Genomic DNA, 21,140 nt, shown 5'->3' on the forward strand with positions numbered 1-21,140 from the left:
AACTATAAAAGGTCAAACTGAATATTCAACTCAAAATAGAGTAAGTACCTACTAATAATTAATTACCATCAAAAGGAACCAACTGAAAGAAGACATCAAGAGAAGAAGAAATGTCTTTAATTTTGACATATACTAGTTGCTAAACATAAAAATATGGTGGGGAAAAAGTGGAAGGAATGCAAGACAATATGCATATTTTCTTTCGTTTGGAATGAAAATATCTAAAAAGGACATCGAAGGGCAATACACCTGTATCCCTCAAACTTACCTTGAATATACAGGCTTGGGGTTTTATATCATTTGGATCGCCGTCTCGATCTGCCACGTTAAATGTGATCATAATAGGAACCTTGGCAGCTGATTGCAAGGGAATCCCACTATCAACCTGAATCCCTTTCACAATTTTATTAGGAGCAGTAGGTAGATAGAGATCATCTCCTTGCATCTCAATTTTCTCCAGCTCCCTAGGAAATCAAAATGTGAGGTTTGTTTCAAGATAGACAAGTGTCCAAAGGCACAACACTTACACATATTTATTGACAAATTAAAATATAAACAATATTAAATCTTGGTGCACAATGTATTTCACCTTCGAATACCAGCTCTTCGTTCCTCCTTGGGTAGTGGATATAGTGCGCCAGATATAGATGTGACCTTGTCAAAGAAATCAAACTCTCTCCGAAACACATCACGAGCCTTTTCATTGAACCCATCAATTATTCGTTGTCTCACAAGAGGAAGTAGGGCCAAAAATGCCGCATGCTAAAGATAAACATATAAAAATATTAACAGTTATAAAGGGAAAATCCCCACCCCACACACACACTCTCCAAGTCGAAATTGGTTCGGAGGTATCACAGTGGTGTTAGTCAATAGCTATACTGAAGGAAAAAGTACGTATATTATCTGAAAATTTAAACTTTGCAGCTTCCAAACAAATCTTCCTCAACATGGAGTTTGTGCACAGCATGCTTATGGAAAGAGGGCCAGATAAGACTCTTGAGGGAAAGGTTCATTAGATGCTTTAATAGAAAGAGGTATCAGTTCAAAATTTTATCTACCTTTGCAGAAGAATCTTTCCCCGATTCCGGCTCACAAGTCTCACCCTGCAAGTGATTTTCAGGTTAGTGGTTATCATAGAGAACTAAACCTATATTCATGATAAAGCAAGAGGAAACAGATTTATCTTTAGCATACAAAGACAAACATCTTAAAACAAAAAGCAAAAGCTTCCCACCTGCAGATTCCATATCAGAATATGAGCGAATATGTCACTCCTTTGAGTAGCTCTGAGCAAGTATCCTTCTACCAATTTCTGCAGGAGTTAAATTCATATGATTAGGAGCAATCATGTCTATTATATGAAGGAAGATTAAGCGTCCTTTGCCATTGATGCACAGTAGGGTGCTCATGGAACGGTATTGAAAACTTCAGTTCGGTAATTTCAGTTTTCAGTTTTAAAATACCAAATTACTTAGGTGTGGTATGGAATTTTGAAGTTTGATTTCGGTATTTTACGGTACGGTAAATCAGTAACCATAGTTTGTTCGACTTTTGACTTTCATATACTCATATCATAGAGAATTATGACTTAAACTCTTCAAAAAAAGTTTTGATTACATCATACAAATACCTCAGACATGCAGAAATATTCAAAAGAAAGTACAAGCAAGCGATTCTCTCCGTTAATCAATTACACAAAAAGGACATTTCAATCAAAGTTAGAGTAGGCAAAGTTCCACCATCTAAAATATTATTTTTGTACTAATACTATTTTATACATTTGCTAGTGTTATAATAACATATATGAAATGGATAAATAATTATGCACTTCGGTATGGTATTGGGTATTTTCGTATTCTTCTTATAAATACCGAATGCCAATACACTCTAATGAATACCAAAACTTAAGAACACATAACAAATACCGTAAAACCGAACCTGTGGTAACAAAGATTTTGGTTTCGATAGTTACCACACCATGCCCACCCCTAATGCACACAACCGATGGGAAGTTGAGACACACAAGAAGGGCAGCCCGGTGCACGAAAGCTACCGCTATCCGCGGTGTCCGGGGAAGGGCCCAACCACAAGGGTGTATTGTACGCAGCCTTACCTTGCATTTCTGCCAGAGGCTGTTTCCAAGGCTTGAACCCGTGACCTCCTACTTACATGGCAGCTACTTTACCAGTTACTCCAAGGCTCCCTTTCAAGTTGAGACACACAAGATATTATAAAAACTACTTCGTGCAGAAAATCTATTGTGACAACTGCTGTTTAATTCTGTTCGTTTTTTGCATACCGGTACAATAAGAATCATTAACTAAATATTTATCACAATCATAAATATGTTGTTCATGAAAGAACAATCATATCTGAAAAGTGACAGGAATGCTAAATCCAAGGTGGTGAACTATGTAAAACCGTTAAAGATGCATCGACTTCCAACAATGTATCTCTTTGACTTTCTAGCCAGATGATTAAAAGCAAAGAACAAATTCACAACAAAGGTGAACCATGTAAAACTGTTGAAGATGCATTAACTTCAAAAACTATGTCTCTTTGACTTGCTAGCCAGGTGATTACGCACAAATTCACAACAAAAAGTCCAGTAAAACGTACCTCGTCATCATATCTCAGGGCCTGCACCAGTTGTGGCATGAAGAAGGTTACTCTTTGAGGAGGGTAGGACTCCAACACCCTTAGAACATAAGCCATGACACGTGGATGACCCTTGTATGCTGGTGTGAGGAACTCCAGCGCCTGTGTAATTGAACAAGCAGCCCAGTGTGGCAATTGTTGTAAAAGTGTTGAATTCTCATCAATGGCTTTAGGTGTAACAAAGTATGGCAATGCTTCAGGTATGTGCCGTATCTCCAGTATATGCAACTGAAATAGAAACAAGATAATCATTTTCATCAGTCACAAAGCTCAAGATTTTGGATAAAAGGAATGACTAGTAATATTGTAAAACAGTACAACAACAACAACAACAACAAACCCAGTGTATTCCCACATAGTGAGGTCTGGGGAGGGTAAGATGTACACAGTCCATACCACTACCTCCGGAGAAGTAGCAAGGCTGTTTCCGATAGACCCCCGGCTCAAGATAAGATAAGTAATCACAACCGTACAAAACGCATGGAACAAGATGGCAAGACATAAAAATGCCCCTACAATGGAAAGTAAACAAAGAATAGTAAGCACTCGTAATACAGCATGCAACAAGGTAGCCTAACAAGAGTAATACACCAAACAGGTAATGCCCTACCCTACCTACCCTAATAGTCACTAGCCTTCTATCCTAATACGCGTCCTCCAGCTCTTCCTATCTAGGGTCATGTCCTCAGTAAGCTGTAACTGCTCCATGTCCCGCCTAATCACCTCTCTCCAATATTTCTTTGGCCTACCCCTGCCCGCTTGAAATCATCCAAAGCAAGCCTCTCACACCTACGAACTGGTGCATCTGTGCCCCTCCTCATCACGTGTCCAAACCATCTCAAACGGACCTCCCACATCTTGTCCTCCACCGAAGCCACTCCAACCCTCTCTCGAATAATCTCATTCCGAACCCTATCCCCCTAGTAAGACCACACATCCAACGAAACATCCACATTTCCGCCACCTTCAATTTTTGAATATGAGAATTCTTGTCTGGCCAACACTCCACTCCATACAACATGGCCGGGTAGACTGTCACCCTGTAAAATTTGCCTTTAAGCTTAGGCGGCACCTTCTTAACAAACAACACCCCTGAGGCGAGCTTCCACTTCATCCATCCCGCCCCAATCCAGTGAGAGACATCCTCGTCAATCTCACCATTCCCCTGAATCATGGACCCGAGGTACTTGAAACTATCCCTCTTACACACCACCTGAGAATCCAACCTTACTACCACCTCGTCCTGCTCCCTCGAGCCATTAAACTTACATTCCAAATATTCGGTCTTGCTCCTACTCAACCTGAACCCTTTAGACTCAAGGGTCTGTCCCCACACCTCTAATTTATCATTCACACCTCCCCGTGTCTCGTCAATCAAAACCACATCGTCCGCAAAAAGCATACACCAGGGCACCTCTCCTTGGATACGCCGCGTCAACACCTCCATAACCAAAGCAAACAAAACCGGGCTAAGAGTAGATCCCTGATGCAAGAAATGCTCTGAATCTCCTCCCGCCGTCCTCACCTGGGTCTTAGCTCCATTATACATGTCCTTAATTGCTCTGATATACGCCATCGGGAACCTACTCACCTCCAAACATCTCCAAAGGACTTCCCTAGGGACTTTGTCATATGCAATATTGTAAAACAGTAACTCAGAGAAATAGTGGCAAGCCAGCAGCTGCATCTTATTTTCTCGCTTGTAAGGGAAAATAATAAAATAATCAACCTTAAGCTGCTTTGAAAGACCACCGACATCTCAAAACAACAAACATTTCTGATCAGAAATATCTTCAGATAAAGTCCTTGTTTCTTTATGCCTTTTCTAGGATTAGATTTGTTCATCAGTACCAGAAAAAGTTGAAGGGTCTAATAACACAATTATCATAATGAGAAGAACTGCCCACAGCTACGACCAATGCGACACAGGTTACAGTTCAGCAAAATGCGCATGCAATACAGAGAAATAAAGACAGCAATAAAGTAGCACAAAAAGAGAACATATATGCTCAGGAGAATCATTCGACCGACAGTTTTTAGCTTATCACACATGTAAAACTGTCCTAGAAATAGTCTGTTCTATTTTGTTTTGAATCTCTGAAGAAGTTTGACTTTGACTTCGACTTAGACAATTTGAAATGGAGGATAAGGCAAAGATGGCCACTAGAACCAACAGATAGAGTTCAGGGAAATGTTTGGTAAAGTCAAGTCTACTGTTGGAAGTAGCATGTTTTCTGGTTTGAAATCAGCCCAAAGAATATATTCAGACGAGGCCAATTTAGAAACTTTGAAAGAAAAAAAACGAACTGGAGCAATACTAAAAAGGTGATATTCAGAATTGCAACGACTATAGGGGTATCAAGTTGCTAAGCCACACTATGAAAGTTTGGGAGAGTGGTGGAGACAATGGAGCCATACATCTTGTATGGAGATTGATGGAGCGGTATAGGGAGAGGAAGAGGACTTATACATATACATTACCTATAAAAGCATATGATGAAGTCCCTAGGGGGTTCTATGGAGATCTTTGGCGGCTATAGGTGCTTGTAGCTTATATTATGGTGATCCAGCACATGTACCATGGAGCAAAGACCCGAGTGAGGACAGTGAGGGGAAACTCAAAGCATTTCCCTGTCATGATGAGGTTGCACCAGAGATAAGCTCTTAGGCCGTTTCTACTTGCCTTGGTAATGGATGAACTGACACGACATATCAAAGTAGAGGTGTCATGGTGTATGCTATTTGGATATGACATAGTTTTGATTGACGAGACACGTAACGTGGTTAATAATAGGCTGAAGGTTTGGAGATAGACCCTGGAGTCCAACGGGTTCAAGTTGAGCAAGACCAAGACAGAATTCTTTGAGTGCAAGTTCAGTGATGTAACTCATACGACAGATTCAGAAGTAAGGATACACAAGTCACCTCCAAAAAAATGAAGCTTCAAGTATCCGAAGTCAATATTTCAAGGAAATGGGGAGTTTGACGAGGGTGTTACACATCATAATGAAGCAGGATGGATGAAATAGAGACTCGCATCTGGTGTCTAGAGCGATAAGAATGTGTCACCACGCCTTAAAGGCAAGTCTTATAAATTGGTGGCCAAACCAGCTGTGTTGTATGGGGTAGAGTGTTAGCCGGACAAGAAGTCGCATGTACAGATATGAAGATGAGAGACGGGATGAGGAACGAAGACATCCAAGACAAGGTAGAAGTGGCATCCATGGTGGATAAGCTAAGTTGTATGGACTCGGGTGCGGGTATCTGAGACGGACACAGATCCGAGAGTCGGATTTATCAAAATTTAAATTTTAAGATTTGAGGGTGCGAATCCAAGTATGGATACAGGTGCGGGAATTCGGCTAAAAAAGTTAAATATTATAAATATAGAGTTATAAAAGATATTCTAAAAATCTACTTTGAACTTTTAAGATAACTTTTAGTTACTTTTTTAATTAGGATTAATCTATAGTAAATACTTGTATTTTTGGGGAAACCAACAGGCACATATTTTTTTACTATATTAATATAACTTTTTTTTATGGAAATGCAACAGGCACATATTTTTTTACTATATTAATACAAAAAATCGTTTTATATTTTAAAAAATATAATTATTAGAAACCATCAATTAGATCTGAAAAGTTATTCTTAAAAGTTCCCAACCAGTCTCTCTTTCTTCCCAACTATTCAAATTTCGACAGCAACAATTCCAATCGCCGGATTTCGCCCTTCCGACAATGGCAGCAGTCGCCTTCCTTCCAGCGATGATAGCAATCGACTGGTATTCTCCCTTCCGACGATGACAGCAATCGTCGGTTTTCTCACGGCGACGATAACAATTACAGTAGCCGTTTTTCCCCCTTCCGCGTTGATAACCCTAAACCCGTCGCCAGTCTTTCTCACTTCAGGCGACACAACCAACTTTGTTCTTGATGTTGGATCAATGCCACTGGATTCGTTTGACCGAATCGGAGACGCATCCTGCGTCCACGCCCGGACCAGCGTCGCGTTAGGACGGGTTCGGCAGCGAAATCGACGGGTCCGTGCAACATAATGGATAAGATGAGGGAGGTAAGGTTGAGGTACGGACATGTGAAGAAGAGGTGCACAGATGCCCTGGTGAGGAGTTGTGAGAGATTTGGCTAGGGAGGGTATGAGGAGAGGTAGAGGTAGGCTAAAAAGTAATGGGAAGAGGTGACTAGACAAGACATGAAACACCTACGGCTTACCAAGGACATGAACGTAGATGGAAAGATATGAAGGTCGAAGATTAGGGTAGGTCACTAGGTAGACCATTTCAATTCTAAATATATTCTCTTGTACAACAAAACAAATCAATTCTCCTTCAATTCACGTAATCCATCGAAAATTTTCAAAGATGCTTAAAAATATGTCCTGTTGTGCTTTCTGCATCCATCTTTTCAGATCTCATTCACTGTTTTAGTATTGATCCAACAATATATCCAAAATATTTGTCAGCAACGCAATCACACAAATATTTGTCCGAAATGCAAGTCAGCAGAATCAATAACTGCAGAATTGTTATTATATCATAATATCAACCCGCTGTCACGTTTGAGTTTTTACAGGTATGCATAATTACAGCGAACTGATTTCCAAGGGGGAATCTATCAAATTTGATCAGAAACTAACGAGCAATCCTAATGTAGGCGAATTTGGAAAGGGAGAAGCAGAAATAGTACTTCAAGATCCATTACATGTCCTTCATCTAATACTTTGGTTCAACTTCAACTCTAGTCTTATTAAAGCGGAATTCATCAGCTCCTAGCTTTTTTTAAAAAGGAGCAAAGTACTTCATAAATGTTTTATAATTTGGCAGCTTCTCCGTACTTGTACAAATAAAGCTTTACTTATTAGGAGAAAGATGTTATTAAGGCATAACCACCAATGATGAGTTGCAAGCACATTCTACAGGAAGCAACTTTCATCCATCTTTTTGACAAAAAAGAGGTATTAAACATCTGACTAGGTAGTGTTCCCATAGGAAAAAGCAACTTTAGTCCATTTAAACAATCGTAACCTTTCTTTAGGGTGTAGAAGATTTCAATCTTCACTCAAAAGGAAAAGGTAATAATTAGAATAGATCATACAGGAAATCTTTCCATTTCCTGGTCAGAGATTTTGCTACAAAGAACAGCTACCATATGATTGAAACTAGTTATAAAGCAAAAGTTACTCAAGAATGCTTGTAGTATGATTCACATATGCCCTTATTTTTAGATGCTTTCGCATATGAGTTTGAAGAAAATGGACAAAATAAAGCAATCTTCATCATCCTAAAGTCAACTTCATATGTCATTTCTGTTTCAAGAATTCCGTTTTCTCTCTTAAATTATGTTTCGTTTAAGGCACATCCATTCAAGGTTCAATCCAAAAAAACTGAAGGATATAAAAAGTGGGAAAGAAAGACATACTTGCACTAACTGCGTTACTTCAGTCTTCAGATGATTATTTGTAGGAAACCTTGCAGCCAGACACAAAGCTATACGAGGATCCACAGAAAAGGCTGTTCGTGCAAAATCAACCCATTTCTCGGAGCTGATTTTAAGACGCGAAGTGATTTCCCTGATGTTGGAAGAATTATAAGTAACAACAATGACAAACATCAACAATGACAATTGACAACCATATTAAAAGAAGGAAAACGGGGAGAAACACAATAAGAAAGCATCATGAATTACTTGACAGTAGGTTGTGCCCAAACATCAAGTCTGTCAGCTTCATGCTGGCATAACATCAGAAGCAACTGCTTCCGCTTCTCCCTCCCAACAGTATAGCTCTCCATTTGGCCCCAAACAGGATGGTATTGATCTCTCTGTGAGCATCATTAAGTTCAAAAAGAGCACAAGGACCACAAAACAACTGATTGCAATTAGAGAAAAGAAACTGCCCCACGCCTAAAAATATTTTAGACACTAAGTAGCCGTTTGGACATGAAAACCAAAAATTTTTTGAGTTGTGTTTGGCCATGACTATAAATTGGAGTTGTTTTTTAATTTTTGCCAGAGAAGTGCACTTGTTTTCACTTTTCCAAATACAACTCCAAGTTGATTTGGAATTCTTATGACTAAACATCAATTTTGAAATAAAGTGAAAAAAAAATTCCGGAAAAAGGTAAAAAAGTTTATGGCCAAAGTTCCTCAAATGATGTAAGAACCAAAGTTCTAGCGCCTCGTTTATGAGAATCTCTCACCACATCATTCGAAGAGCTTCCACTTTCGAGTGCCCGTCCTCTGGAATCAAGTTGGGGAGTATCTAATTGCTCATTCGAAAGATGATGGACAAACATAGAAACAGACTGCGCCTCACTCAGGGCAAAGTTCTTATTCATGTCATACCACTCAGGCTGGTGAGCAAACCACCCCAATGACGCCCTGCAATTGAACATCACCCAAATGTTTGAATGCATCAGCAAAGTCCAATATTGTCAAGTCTGATGTGACATATTGAATCTATTGAGATACACATCTGTAAAGAATAGATTTCGGGCCTAACTCAACCTCAAAAGCTAGCTCATGAGGGGAGGATTGCCCGAGTCCATATAAGGAGACCAATGACCCATCCCTTTTTCGAAGTGGGATACTTAACAACATCCATAAACAAATACTGAAATGTCTTGTGTGCAACTCAATATCTACTAGCAACCTATAGGTTCGAGATGATGAACAAAACTTGTTTCCAAGCCAGTACTCACATTGTAGGGAAACGTACTAGTCCAATTAAATGGAAGTCAATAAGTCGACTTACCGATATATCCTGTCTTCCAGAAGCTGAAGTCCAGCCCTAAGGTTTTGCGAATTACCCTGTAACTTGCACGAGCAAAACTTAAGCCCAAATAGCGTAAGGGTGAAAAATGTGCCAGTAGCAGCTGGGTGGGAAGAAAAGTTCCAAGGTAGTTTAGTTGTTCCTTGCAACAATCGCCCTAAAAGCAAAAGCTGTGAAACACTATCATGTCGAACAATCTGCAAAGACAAGTTTTTCAAGACAAAAACAATCCACAACTTCAACATTTTTTTTGAAATACAGTAAGAGAATCAAAAGGCTGAAACAATAATAAGGGTAACAAGATCAATGGAAGTTTTTAGCAACATTATCAAGAGAACAATGGCTGCCATTTTCACGAACATGGTTTGATGTTTGTTTATCTGTAAATGTGGCTTAAAGCATGTTCCATAGACAACAATTGATACCCAGGAAAAGGAGCGACCCAACAAGGCAAGAGCAAGAAAATGGAAAGACCGAAAAGAATAGAGAACATCAGCATCTCAACTGTTATCAAGGTAGTAGCAAAGATTATAGTAGATTTACTGCAGTATCACCACATTCCAATTAATCCAAACACAGCAAGCATTCAACAAACCAAAGACTCACCTAGATTAGAGTACTCTACACAGAAACAATTTATTGCAAGAAATTGGTGTGGAAGGAAACTAACGAGGGGCTTCTCTTGCAAGTGCAAGAGGATACTTGTAAAGTTATACAGACTCATATGAAATAAATAAGAGATATTTTAACTCGAACACCCTACAATTTAAGTATCAGAATAGAAGAAAAACAACATATTGACACATTCATCCATTTAATTTTCAAAAAAGTGATGGGTCAATACATTAACTCTAACCTAACCATTTTCCACCAGCATATATTCGATTATCACATTGGTTCATAGGGAACAGCTAAGGGAGTGAATGCATTAACACCCTGATAATCACCTCAAACCGATCAATGAAAAATCCAAGCCATAATCTGTGGGCCAATATTTGTTCAACGGGATCCTTCTCAGGGAGTGCTTCTGGCTCCCCGGGAACCAGGTGGGGCTTTAACTTAGCAGCAGGTCCAGAACACCTAACCTCGGATGCAAAAAGACCTCGCTTTGTGTCAACTGTCCATAACCATGCATCAACAAGCTCAGCAAGTACCAGAGAACACAATTGAGGAGCAGCTGAAACCAACCATGTCCAAATAAATACACCAGTCTCCATGGCATCAGATGTCAATATATAAGCTGGGCACCAGCAAAGAAGACGTAAAAGTTGTGAAAAGCTTTCGACATTTGACTTAGAATCTGGACCCTGTGGACAATAGCAAATTCAGTAACATGTAAAATGAAAAACAGAATTGAAGCGGAGAAAAAGAATGTATCATCCCAGTCTAACAAAGCAAAGACTGGTAGAAATTAGAACGTTATTATACCAGATCAGATAGAAGCAAAGCAGTTGCTTGAGAACAAGTTTCAAGGAATGACGACTTATCCACTTCTCCCCCTTTTTCTGCAACATTAACAAACTTCTGAAGTAAACGGACAAACTTTGTAAGTAGAACCTCAGAAAAGGACTCAGTTTTTGGCTGCATATGTTCCACCATATCACCAGGACCCAATGCTGGGAGATCAAGGCTACCAATACTCTCATATAACCTTCTCATTCCAGCAATTTCTCCAGCATGATTGCATTTCGCAGTTGCACTGATCATGCCAGTACTGAGGACCTCAAAATTAAATGCCTCTGTCAATTTTAATTTTGCTCCAGATGCTGCAGCTGCTGCAGCCATAACAGCAGGAATATTTGCTGTTTTTGTTCCTATCCAACAATCATTTTTACCAACACCAATTTTTATCTCGGATAAGAGAGAAACAACCTCTACTGTAGGCTGTGATTTTTGCCAAGTGTTTGCTTTACAGAGTTTTTCCTGAAGTACGGAAAGAGAGATTAGCTAATAGTATGTGCAATAGAAAATATAATAGGATAAGAAAGAAGGGTAAAAGCCAGTAAAACATCGGTAAGCACCACAGAAATTCAGATCTTTAGGCAAAAAGGTACCTAAGATTTTGAACTCTGGTTATCACATAAGATAAAGTACAATCTCCACCAAAATATTTTATTCCTATGTAAAGAAGACAAATCTTTCACATTTTTTAAGACTAGTGATGTCTTCCAACAAAATATTTTTGTCTACCTGTATCATACCGGAGAAAGACCCAAATATTCATTTTGCACTCTAAGCAACAACAACAACAAACCCAGTATATTCCCACCTAGTGGGGTCTGGGGAGGGTAGAATGTACGCAGTCCATACCACTACCTCTAAAGAAGTAGAGAGGCAAAGTGCATTAATCCCTTAGCAAGAGAATACACACAAGTGACTGATCATAGACAAACAGACATACTTGACACATGTAATGGAGAGGAAAAAGAGCTGCACAGCATTTTCATGAAATGCGAAACTGATGAATAACAAACCTGAAGAAGCCCCTGACTAGTACAAGGAGCCTGTGAAAGTGAAACAATTATCCATTCGCGAACAGTCTTTTGGTACAAAGAGCGGATAGTAGCAACACAAGCAGGATCATTGACTACAGATGAAGGTGGATCATTGTGCACTGAAAGCAACAGTGAATCTAGACAAGAAGAATTCCACAAAATCTGCAAGCCAATAAATCGTTCAAACGTTAGCATCACGCAATGGCAAGAAGCAAAGGTGACAAACTTGACACTTGGTACACGCAGCGAGACGCCACCTGAGGAAAGCGATCTCTTAATTGATTCAACAAGTTAACTGAGATATCTCGTATATGCTCGTCCCTTTCAGACAAATTTTTTACAAGAAAACTGGCATGAGTGGACAGTGTAGATTCCCTATACTCTGCTTCTGGTCCAGTCTCAGACATCCGATCCTCCTGCAGCAAGTTACTGGGGTCATATGACCTTTATATAAAAAAAAAAAAACAAGAAATGGGAAGGGAATGCAAAAGAAGATGATCAGCAACTTATGTTTTTCAAAAACTATTATCTCCGTTAGCTTTCCATTAAATTCACTAAGAAGGTATGCTATATAGTAGTTGATTTCGTACAGTGCCGAACTTTGTCCATGACAGTTAAAAAATATTTGTCTACAGCTAAAGAAATATTAAAATGCTCTAAGTCGAGTACAGACATGCACAATTGCATCATGCACAAAGGAAGCCCTCTATCCCTATTTTCTACAGTAAACTTCCTCAAAATCCCCTGAAGAGACTAGACTAACAGAGCCCACATTTTTTTATGAAGAGATTTCATTCATGGCATTAAGAAGATGCAAAAAGTTAAAAAAGCCAATAAGTACAAAAGGAGAGTATACCAGATCCAATGCATAACAGGCTACGTTAATTGTTAAAATCGACGAGCTGACAAAGTTCAAACGATTATCTGGGGAATTTACAGAGGATTGGCTAATCCAACAACAAAGACATGAGACACCTAGCCTTAAGGGAGTGATTTGGAGTTGACATTCCATTAAAGCATCTGTGATTCCTTTCTGTTCAAACAAAACCAGAAATACAAGGGGGGATCATCTTCCAGATTTTCTGATGGCTTTATCAACTTCCCGAGAAATGTGGTTTTGGAACGCCTCCTTAAGTGACTGGCACGACCAAGTTGAGTCCAAAAAGTAAGTAGAACATAGTCCAGAGATATGCAAACATAAAGCGGGGCACAAGTGTTTTGGAAGACAGAATTTGTAAGCTATCAAAATTCATAAAGAGGGAAGACAGAGTTGTTAAAATATCCATATGGAGACACAGATAGAAGAGGATATTTAGCGGTCAAGGTACAAATACAAATTATAAATAAAGCTGAATACAGAACTTTATTGCACATAAGTTGAAATATTAAAAAAATGTATAAAACGCTGATAAACTGAATCTTACCGCATATAAGTTAAATGTGAAGTACAACCACCTCATTATACTCTCAAAATGTAGACAGCTCTATTGTTTTGTAAGGGTCATGCAATGCATTGGGTATTTAACAATATTTTTCATTTGGTTTTATGAGTTATCAGTGATAGATACGTGCATTATGATTCTTTTACTTTACTTCCACATCTAGTACCCTTCAACTATCACATTATATAGTACCTTTATTCAAGAATTCTGAAACTTTCCGAAAAAATGAACTAGTCTACCAATCTTTCATTTATGAATTGACAGTTGGAGAAAGTTAAAACTACCAGCCATGCTACTGCTGTTTCAAAAGCCCTGTGAACAATTGCTGTCAAACACTGAGAGACAGCTTGTGTGAGACCAGGACTTTTTAAGTATTCAAAGGCACAACTGAAGGCACTTCTAGAAGCTGTTGAACTAGCTCCCACATTGAGGATCCCACCATTACTACTAAATCGTATGATCTCCAGAAATGCTACTGCAAGTAGATAAGTAGACTTGACACCTGTAGAGGCCGGAGAAAAAATATCTATGAGGCCTAGAAACATCTCAATCATCATTTGTACCCTAAGAAACAAATATCTCCATAACAACTAAAATCATGACGAAGATTTCCTTCTCAAACTAAACACGAGAAAAGAACAACAAACCCGAAATTGTGCTCATTGCTGAAACTTCCATGCGCCCTCCTAAAGCAGCCGAAAGAGCAGTTCTTTGGCTAACGGCAGCTTTCTCATTGCCACTACCACGCCGACTACCTGGGTTATGAAGAGCATTAAGTTCCAACTCATCTTCAAGCCATTTCACGGAGCTCACAACCTGGTTAACAGCCTGTCTTAGACCCTTGTATAAAATATTCACTTAAATGAATTAAATTAGTTCATGAAACAAGAAATATTACATGATTCAAGATGATAATAAATCACACACTGATGGGAATGTTTATTGAAGTTATAACTTATGAGCAGAATAAACCATACTCCCTTGAAATAGGCAACAAGAACAACTCAAAGTTATTCTAGTCTCTTCTCCACTTTTCACATCCCGACCTTTTCAGATTACTGAGACCAAGGAGAATATCAATATGTGTGACAAATATGTACCTTCTGACATGTGATATTTATATTTCGGTCTGGAAGTACAAATGCACCAATAGTTCAGTTTTTGCCAGTCGATCAACATGAACAAAAACAAATAAGTCCAAACTGCTTATGTCACAAAATTCCGATTTCTGGCAAGGTGATCAATGCAGTAGGCAACAGCAAACGCAATGGTATTCAAGCTAAAGCACAGTTTTACCTTTTGTGAGAGACACTAAACATGAATATGTCTTGAGGCTTTCCGTTCTTTAAGAATTATATCATCTTCATTATATTGTTCTATACTTCACCATTTAGGAACTCTACTTCAAAACGAGACCTACTTAACATATGCACAACTAGCAGGAGAACTCCTGCAACATTTTACATCAAACAAAAGAGACAGCCATATCGGTAACTTCTGTTATGAGAACTTGAGAACATAATTCACAAGACATGCTCATATAGAACTTCATTTCACAATTTAGGTTTTTTCTCTGAAAACATAGCGTGGAGCGAAGTATGCACAAAAAATATGAGGATTAGAAAAGCTTGTTACAAACCTAGATGGTATCCCTATAGAGGTTTGGAAGTGCCTCAGGAGAGCTGGAATACCATGACTAACCAGGTTATTCAATGTTATATTAAGAAGTGAAAAGATGCCAAACAAGTAGATAGAGTACCTCGGGTTACGATAATAAAACAAATGAATAATCATACCTATGTGAGCTATCTTGGCATAAACTATGGGTCATGAAAAGAACTATGGAGTGTATACTTAGAAAACCTTTAATTTGCTTAAATTAGATTATTTATTTATCAGTATTGGAATGAAATGATCCAAAAATAGCAAAATGGATATAGAGCATTAAATAGACGACCTCAAGTAGTTTTGGATTGATGTTGCTCACAGTGCTTTGATGTAGCTTTTTTCCAAAATGAACATCTTCTTAATCAAGGAAAACGGAGTAAAAAAGGAAAATATTAGAGCTATATGAGCAAAAGGGAATTAATAGAAAAACCGCTAAGCTAATAAGTTGGGATGAAAGTTTCACTAAGTGGCACACATGACATAAGAATGCACAACACCTTAAGCATGTTTCCAACTCGTTTCTCAATATTGACCTACAATAGTTGCAACAGGGTGCAACAATTTCAATATAAGAACTAAGCATTCTAGGATAAGATGGATCACAAACTTTGCTCAGAAGCTGAATTTCTGAATCAAAACTAAACTTACAAGTGGTGGAGTTCCTTGAGAAATGCGATGGACAGCGGAGGACCAATCAGCACTCCACATGTATGGACCACTCACTGCTTGAAGTGCAATTGCTCCCATGCTGCCAACACTGTTTAGAGTAGTCGATACTGACTTTGTCGTGGCATGATGGCTCTGTAATGGAGGAGCTAACCCAAAGAGAGCAATATAGAACCACAAGTTTCGAAACAACTTCAAGAGTGAAGGCTCAACATATACAGTAGGATCAAAATCTGAACAAATCTGAGCCACGGCAGGAAGGAGAGGCCCAAGAAAATCAGCTCCGCTCCTGCAAAATAAATTGTCCCTGAGTTTGTCCAGAAACAGTCCATAAAGCACATTCGCAGCCAATATTAGAAAGACCTACTTTCCACTTTTTGACTCTGCAGCCAAGCCGACATCAGAGCACAGGGATAGCAAGCGTTGACGGTAGTCAATACGCAACTTTGGAGTAATCAAGTTTCTGGCAATCAGAAGAAATCCAGCGGGAAGTGTCTAGAATGCGATAAAACACGTGAGCAGTAGATCAATAACAGATTATCAGGGATAAGTATATGATATAATATGATAAAAACACCATGTGTGCACCTCAACGCGTTCTGTTGTGACCTCTGGAGCAGCGGTGTTACCTTCAGCTGAGCCAACTGCAGCAAGCTTACTTAAGTAACTCCTTGTCATCAGAACAACGGCTTCACGGTAGGACTTCTCAAAACCTAAGCTTGCCATGCGAGCAACAGCGTCAAGAAGCTGCAGCAGCTCAACAGAAACAGGTGCTCAGAAAGTAGTTCAATAGCTCAGTTCAAAGTAACAGCTTTCAAAACTTGAACAACTGAAACAGAGATACAAGTACACTATGTTGGTGATGAAAAGAGAGCTTCATACTCGGAGTCTCTTTAAGCCTGGTGTCGGTGCATCACGCTCCTCTAAGCTTTCAATGAATTTCGGCAATATCATATCCACAATTTCAGGCCTCTTAACTGAAGAATTTAGATCAGCTAGTAACCTTATAATGTTTAACTGCAGTGAAGGAGTTATGTGCCTCTCCTGCTCTACCTGTAAATGCGGGCATTTGCAGATAACATTAACAGAAAGGAGATTAATTTAAAAAAACACTAAAAGAATTAAGCAATATGCCCCCGAGAAAGACGGAAATACATATAAGCCTCTTAGATGGCTGTGACCATATTCTACGAGATTCCCCCACTTTGGTTTTTGCAGAGATATATCACGAATATAAAGCATTTGAAAAAGAGATGATATTGAGAAAATATTTTTAGATTGTTAGAGGAATAAATATATAAACATCTACTTTGTCACACGCCAATCAGAAAGATGATTTTTTAGGTACTAAAAACTTATAAAAGAACAAATAAAGCAATTGAAATTTAATAAGAATTGGGCGGGTTGGGGTATGACCCATGATTTGACCCATTTTGATCCAAGCAAATTTTGGTTAGGTTGGATCTTGACCCATTTGCTATATTGACCCATTTTGACCCGCGCAAATTTGACCCAACCCGCTCAATTGCCACCCCGAGTAACAACCTTCTACCATCAGAATTGATTCCATTTACAGCATGCAGAGCAAACAACAAGCGATTTTAGCTTGCAAATCTTTATATCTAGTGACTCCAGACAAAAAGTAGTGCTTAGTAACTCTTGATTCGTCAACAGACATTCATTTTTCCTTTTCACTAGTTAATGATTAGTGTGTGCAAGTTACTCAAAATTCGAGGTAGTGGCAAGATAAAACTAACCTCGTCCTCATAACTATTCCTATCACCGATAGGAAATCCCAAAATAAAAGTGTCCACGGGAGATCGGTCCTTGTTCCATCCAAATTGAATTATCTCACAACTTGTCTTCAACACGCTTTCAAACATGGGCTCATGGTTGCTGCCCCAAGTGTCAGCCTGTGGTGAAAAAGAAAAACACAATCAAGTTATGCTAGATTTTGTAATCAGCATCGAACCATTATGTGTGACTTAGTGCAACCGAATATTGCACCTGAGCACATGTCGCCAGCACAAGAGTCTTAAACCGAATGAACAGTATTCGAAGCATCTGACCATCACGAGCAACAGCGGCATGAGAAATTCCAGAAAGCAAAGTGCTGAATAGCTCTTCACATGCTCTCAACTTTCGCCACACCGAGAATAAACATGCCTCTGCAGCCTCTATAAATGAAGCAAGAGCTCCCTGCAACAATTTTTTTGATGATTTTCCATCCAAATCCAGGGATGCGAGAGTTTTAATCTGCAATTTGGCTGCTGCTTGATAAGCAGCAAGTTTGGCGTTGATCCTAACTTTCAATGCTTGCCCTTGTTCGGACCAATCACGCTTCCTTATCTGCCATCCAACCAAGTAAGCAGTAACATTTTCAACTTCTCTTCCAAAGAAAAATATCACATACTAGCGTCTCCGCAACATACAACTACAAAAAATTGCCACACAAATGCAATAGAAAAAACAAAACAAATATACTGATAGTTTACCTTTAAGAATGTTATCATAGACATAAACTGTTGCTTCACAATACCTCTGACACTTTCCAATAGATTGGGATCAATAGAAACATTATCCAGTACATTTCCTATCAATTTCAATGCCATTTCTTGTTTCTCAAGCCTATACACAGGCTCCTCTTCGAATGACACAATTGCTCGTTGTTTCTCCGCAGCATCTCCTCCATCATTGTATCCACCACCTAACAAATCTACATTGCTTACGCTCATAGGTGAACTATGCGAGGAAGTTCCAGGCTCTGGCGGTACCAAATTCTCAAACTCCTCAAGCAGAAGAGTAATCAATTTGTCCGCATCGGAAGGAACAATGGGAGGGAAATGACAACACATTGCCTTTAAAATTGCCTTTGATACCCCTATATCTCCATTGACATTACATCCTAAAGCCGATATGATAATAACCCCGGTGAATCTAGAAACTTCAGCAGAAAATTCAGGAGATAATTCACACGCTTTACATATATACTTCAAAAAATCACCGAAAAACGAAACAATTGAATCGTTTGTAAAAGATTGCGGCCAGAAATTCGGGTTAAAAGATGAAGGAATTGAACCATAAAAAGCAACAAGGAGTGATTTGGGAAATTCATCTGAATGGTTAGGGCACTTCGACACAAATCGTGCAACGGCGAGTATAGCATTGAGCTGTGACCTCGAAACCTTTGGAGATCCAGCAAGTACAGGCAGATCTACCGGAGGACATCTACCACATATCCATGCTAACTTCTCCCCAAATTGACCTGGATTTTGAGCAATTAAATCACATAGCTCAATCAATGACTCCATTACTACAGGTAAATTATAATTGTCTCTAACAAATCTGTCAGGACAATTCAGGAGAAATGAAGGTCTGGTTATTTGTTGAGTTAATCACCATTTTCCATTGGAAATTGTTACAAAAAATACGTCAACAACCATTACTTAATGTTGCCTCGTGTTAAAATTTTGGAATCCATTAATTGTTGTGTCCGCCATACTGCACTTGAATTTCTGATTGCCACGTGGCTGTTCACCACAACATGTGCTTCTTCTTCTTTTTTTTCTATACGATGTCGATATTCGCTATGGACTCCGACTAATTTAGATTCGCACCGTATAAGGCCTCATTCGAGGGCGCTATTTGATGTCCGGTACTCGCATTAGAATTCGAGTAGTCCGAATTCGACTGCATAGGGCCCATTTGGGGAAGCATTATTCGGTGTTCGATATCCGCATCAGAATCCAATTAATTTGAATTTGTGCTGATTAAGGCTCCATTCGGGAAAAAACGCTTCCTACTAAGGATTTTTTTTATATCCAGCACTCAAATCGAGATCTCTGATTAAGGGAGCTACAGCTCCATCCGTTGCGTGGTGCTTACAAAATGTACTTGCTCCTTCCAAGAATAAATTATTGAATTGACACATAGAGTTAAAAAATAATAATAATAATAATAATAATAAATAATGGAGTAAATTTATGTTACCACTTTAATTTATTACTTTAAAAAATATATAAAGCAATAAATAGTACTTGTTTGTGTCAAATTATTCATCCCAAATTTTCTAATTTTGTTTTCTCATTTTACTTGTCTTTTTTATTAATTAAGAAAAGATTAAAAAGAAATTCCATATTTTATCCTTTGTATTAATTATCTTTTTTCAAATTAAAATATAAATATCATTTAGTGTATCATCTCAATTTATAACGGATGAAGTATTTAATACTAAAAATAAAATGGACATAAATAGATAAATTATTAGTTTATTTTTTAGATTAGATAAATATTCTTAAATATTTATTTTTAATATAGTGGACATATTATTGATGCGTAAAAAGCAATTCTGACATTCCTTAATTATAAATCAATAGTCTAAACTTTAAATTTTTCAACCTTATTCTGCAATCCTTATTTCTATTGTTGTTATGGATTAGATATATTGTGTCGACATATATTACTTATTGATACATATACTCAAAACATCTAATTAAATCTTATTTATTGATTCACGAGAAGAGGGATCGAGGTCGAATATCAACGAAAGATGAGGCAAGAGAATGAGCATCGATCTATCTCAATCTTCCAAGGTCGAACATTCAAGAATTTGAGTGGATCTGTCAATATGTGTTGGCTCAGCCTCTAAAGCCTCAGAGATACGCCATAGCAAATTGACTATCAATTAAAACCCAGCCCTGAAAGAGTTGCAGTTTGGTCCGAAAAAATTCCTCATTATTAAATGAAGTAAGACTTACATAAATCACAAAAGTTTATTTATTCATATTCTTCACCAAGTTACAAATAATTCTTTATTTTACATTTTTCAAATACATAATTAGCATCCGAATACATAATTTTGAAGTTGAGATACAAAATTTTGAATAAGAATGTAATGATTAATTACTTCCATGTACGTAATTTTGATATTGAGACTATTAGGTCGAGATACATAATACATTAATTAGATCAAAAGAAAATACATATTAAAAATATTTATTTAAAAATTATGAGTCTGTACATGTATTTATTTATTTATTAAAATAATTAATAAAAAGAATAAGAATTTTATGGAATTTGATAAAAATAAATCATGGTGTTACTTAAACGAACTCATTAACACAAGCCTATTAAATGATGGGCCCTAAGTTTGAGCATAAGCCCAAAGATGACTCCTTTTTTTTTTTTTTCTGCATGAATTCACACTATTTATTAACGAGGAAAATGTCATTATATCATAATTTAACTTATCATAGCTATTTAAAATTTTATTTTTTTAAATAATTCTATAAATTTTTAATTGTACTTAAAAGCTTGGATATCACTGAAAACTAACATGTATTCATGTGAAATTAAGTGATGTATGTGAAATAATGTGACGTAGAAGAATGTGATAGATTCGTATGAATTAAATTAAAGA

At 37.9% G+C, this 21,140-nt stretch overlaps 1 protein-coding gene across 3 annotated transcripts in view; it reads right to left on the reverse strand.

The window, feature by feature from the left end:
* LOC107855633 (phosphatidylinositol 4-kinase alpha 1) overlaps positions 1–19,241 on the reverse strand; it is a 37,513-nt gene extending 18,272 nt beyond the window's left edge. The window contains exons 1-22 of one of the 3 annotated variants that reach the window (XM_047401259.1): positions 18,217–19,241; positions 17,729–18,070; positions 17,479–17,634; positions 16,604–16,774; positions 16,310–16,468; positions 16,089–16,216; positions 15,704–16,010; positions 14,035–14,203; positions 13,672–13,889; positions 12,203–12,361; positions 11,925–12,107; positions 10,879–11,373; positions 10,398–10,757; positions 9,433–9,647; positions 8,879–9,059; positions 8,367–8,500; positions 8,100–8,250; positions 2,623–2,889; positions 1,238–1,315; positions 1,062–1,106; positions 590–762; positions 269–464 (exon numbers count right to left, since the gene is read on the reverse strand). In XM_047401259.1, coding sequence (XP_047257215.1) covers positions 269–464; positions 590–762; positions 1,062–1,106; positions 1,238–1,315; positions 2,623–2,889; positions 8,100–8,250; positions 8,367–8,500; positions 8,879–9,059; positions 9,433–9,647; positions 10,398–10,757; positions 10,879–11,373; positions 11,925–12,107; positions 12,203–12,361; positions 13,672–13,889; positions 14,035–14,203; positions 15,704–16,010; positions 16,089–16,216; positions 16,310–16,468; positions 16,604–16,774; positions 17,479–17,634; positions 17,729–18,070; positions 18,217–19,032 — 5,103 coding nt within the window. In that variant the 5' untranslated portion in view covers positions 19,033–19,241. Of the gene's footprint in view, positions 1–268; positions 465–589; positions 763–1,061; positions 1,107–1,237; positions 1,316–2,622; positions 2,890–8,099; positions 8,251–8,366; positions 8,501–8,878; positions 9,060–9,432; positions 9,648–10,397; positions 10,758–10,878; positions 11,374–11,924; positions 12,108–12,202; positions 12,362–13,671; positions 13,890–14,034; positions 14,228–15,703; positions 16,011–16,088; positions 16,217–16,309; positions 16,469–16,603; positions 16,775–17,478; positions 17,635–17,728; positions 18,071–18,216 lie in introns of all 3 variants that reach the window. The other 2 variants (XM_047401258.1, XM_047401260.1) reach the window with 2 other exon arrangements.
* Between the last annotated feature and the right edge of the window lie 1,899 nt (positions 19,242–21,140).

The sequence above is a fragment of the Capsicum annuum genome, chromosome 12 (assembly GCF_002878395.1).
Source record: "Capsicum annuum cultivar UCD-10X-F1 chromosome 12, UCD10Xv1.1, whole genome shotgun sequence".
NCBI classification, from domain to species: domain Eukaryota; kingdom Viridiplantae; phylum Streptophyta; class Magnoliopsida; order Solanales; family Solanaceae; genus Capsicum; species Capsicum annuum.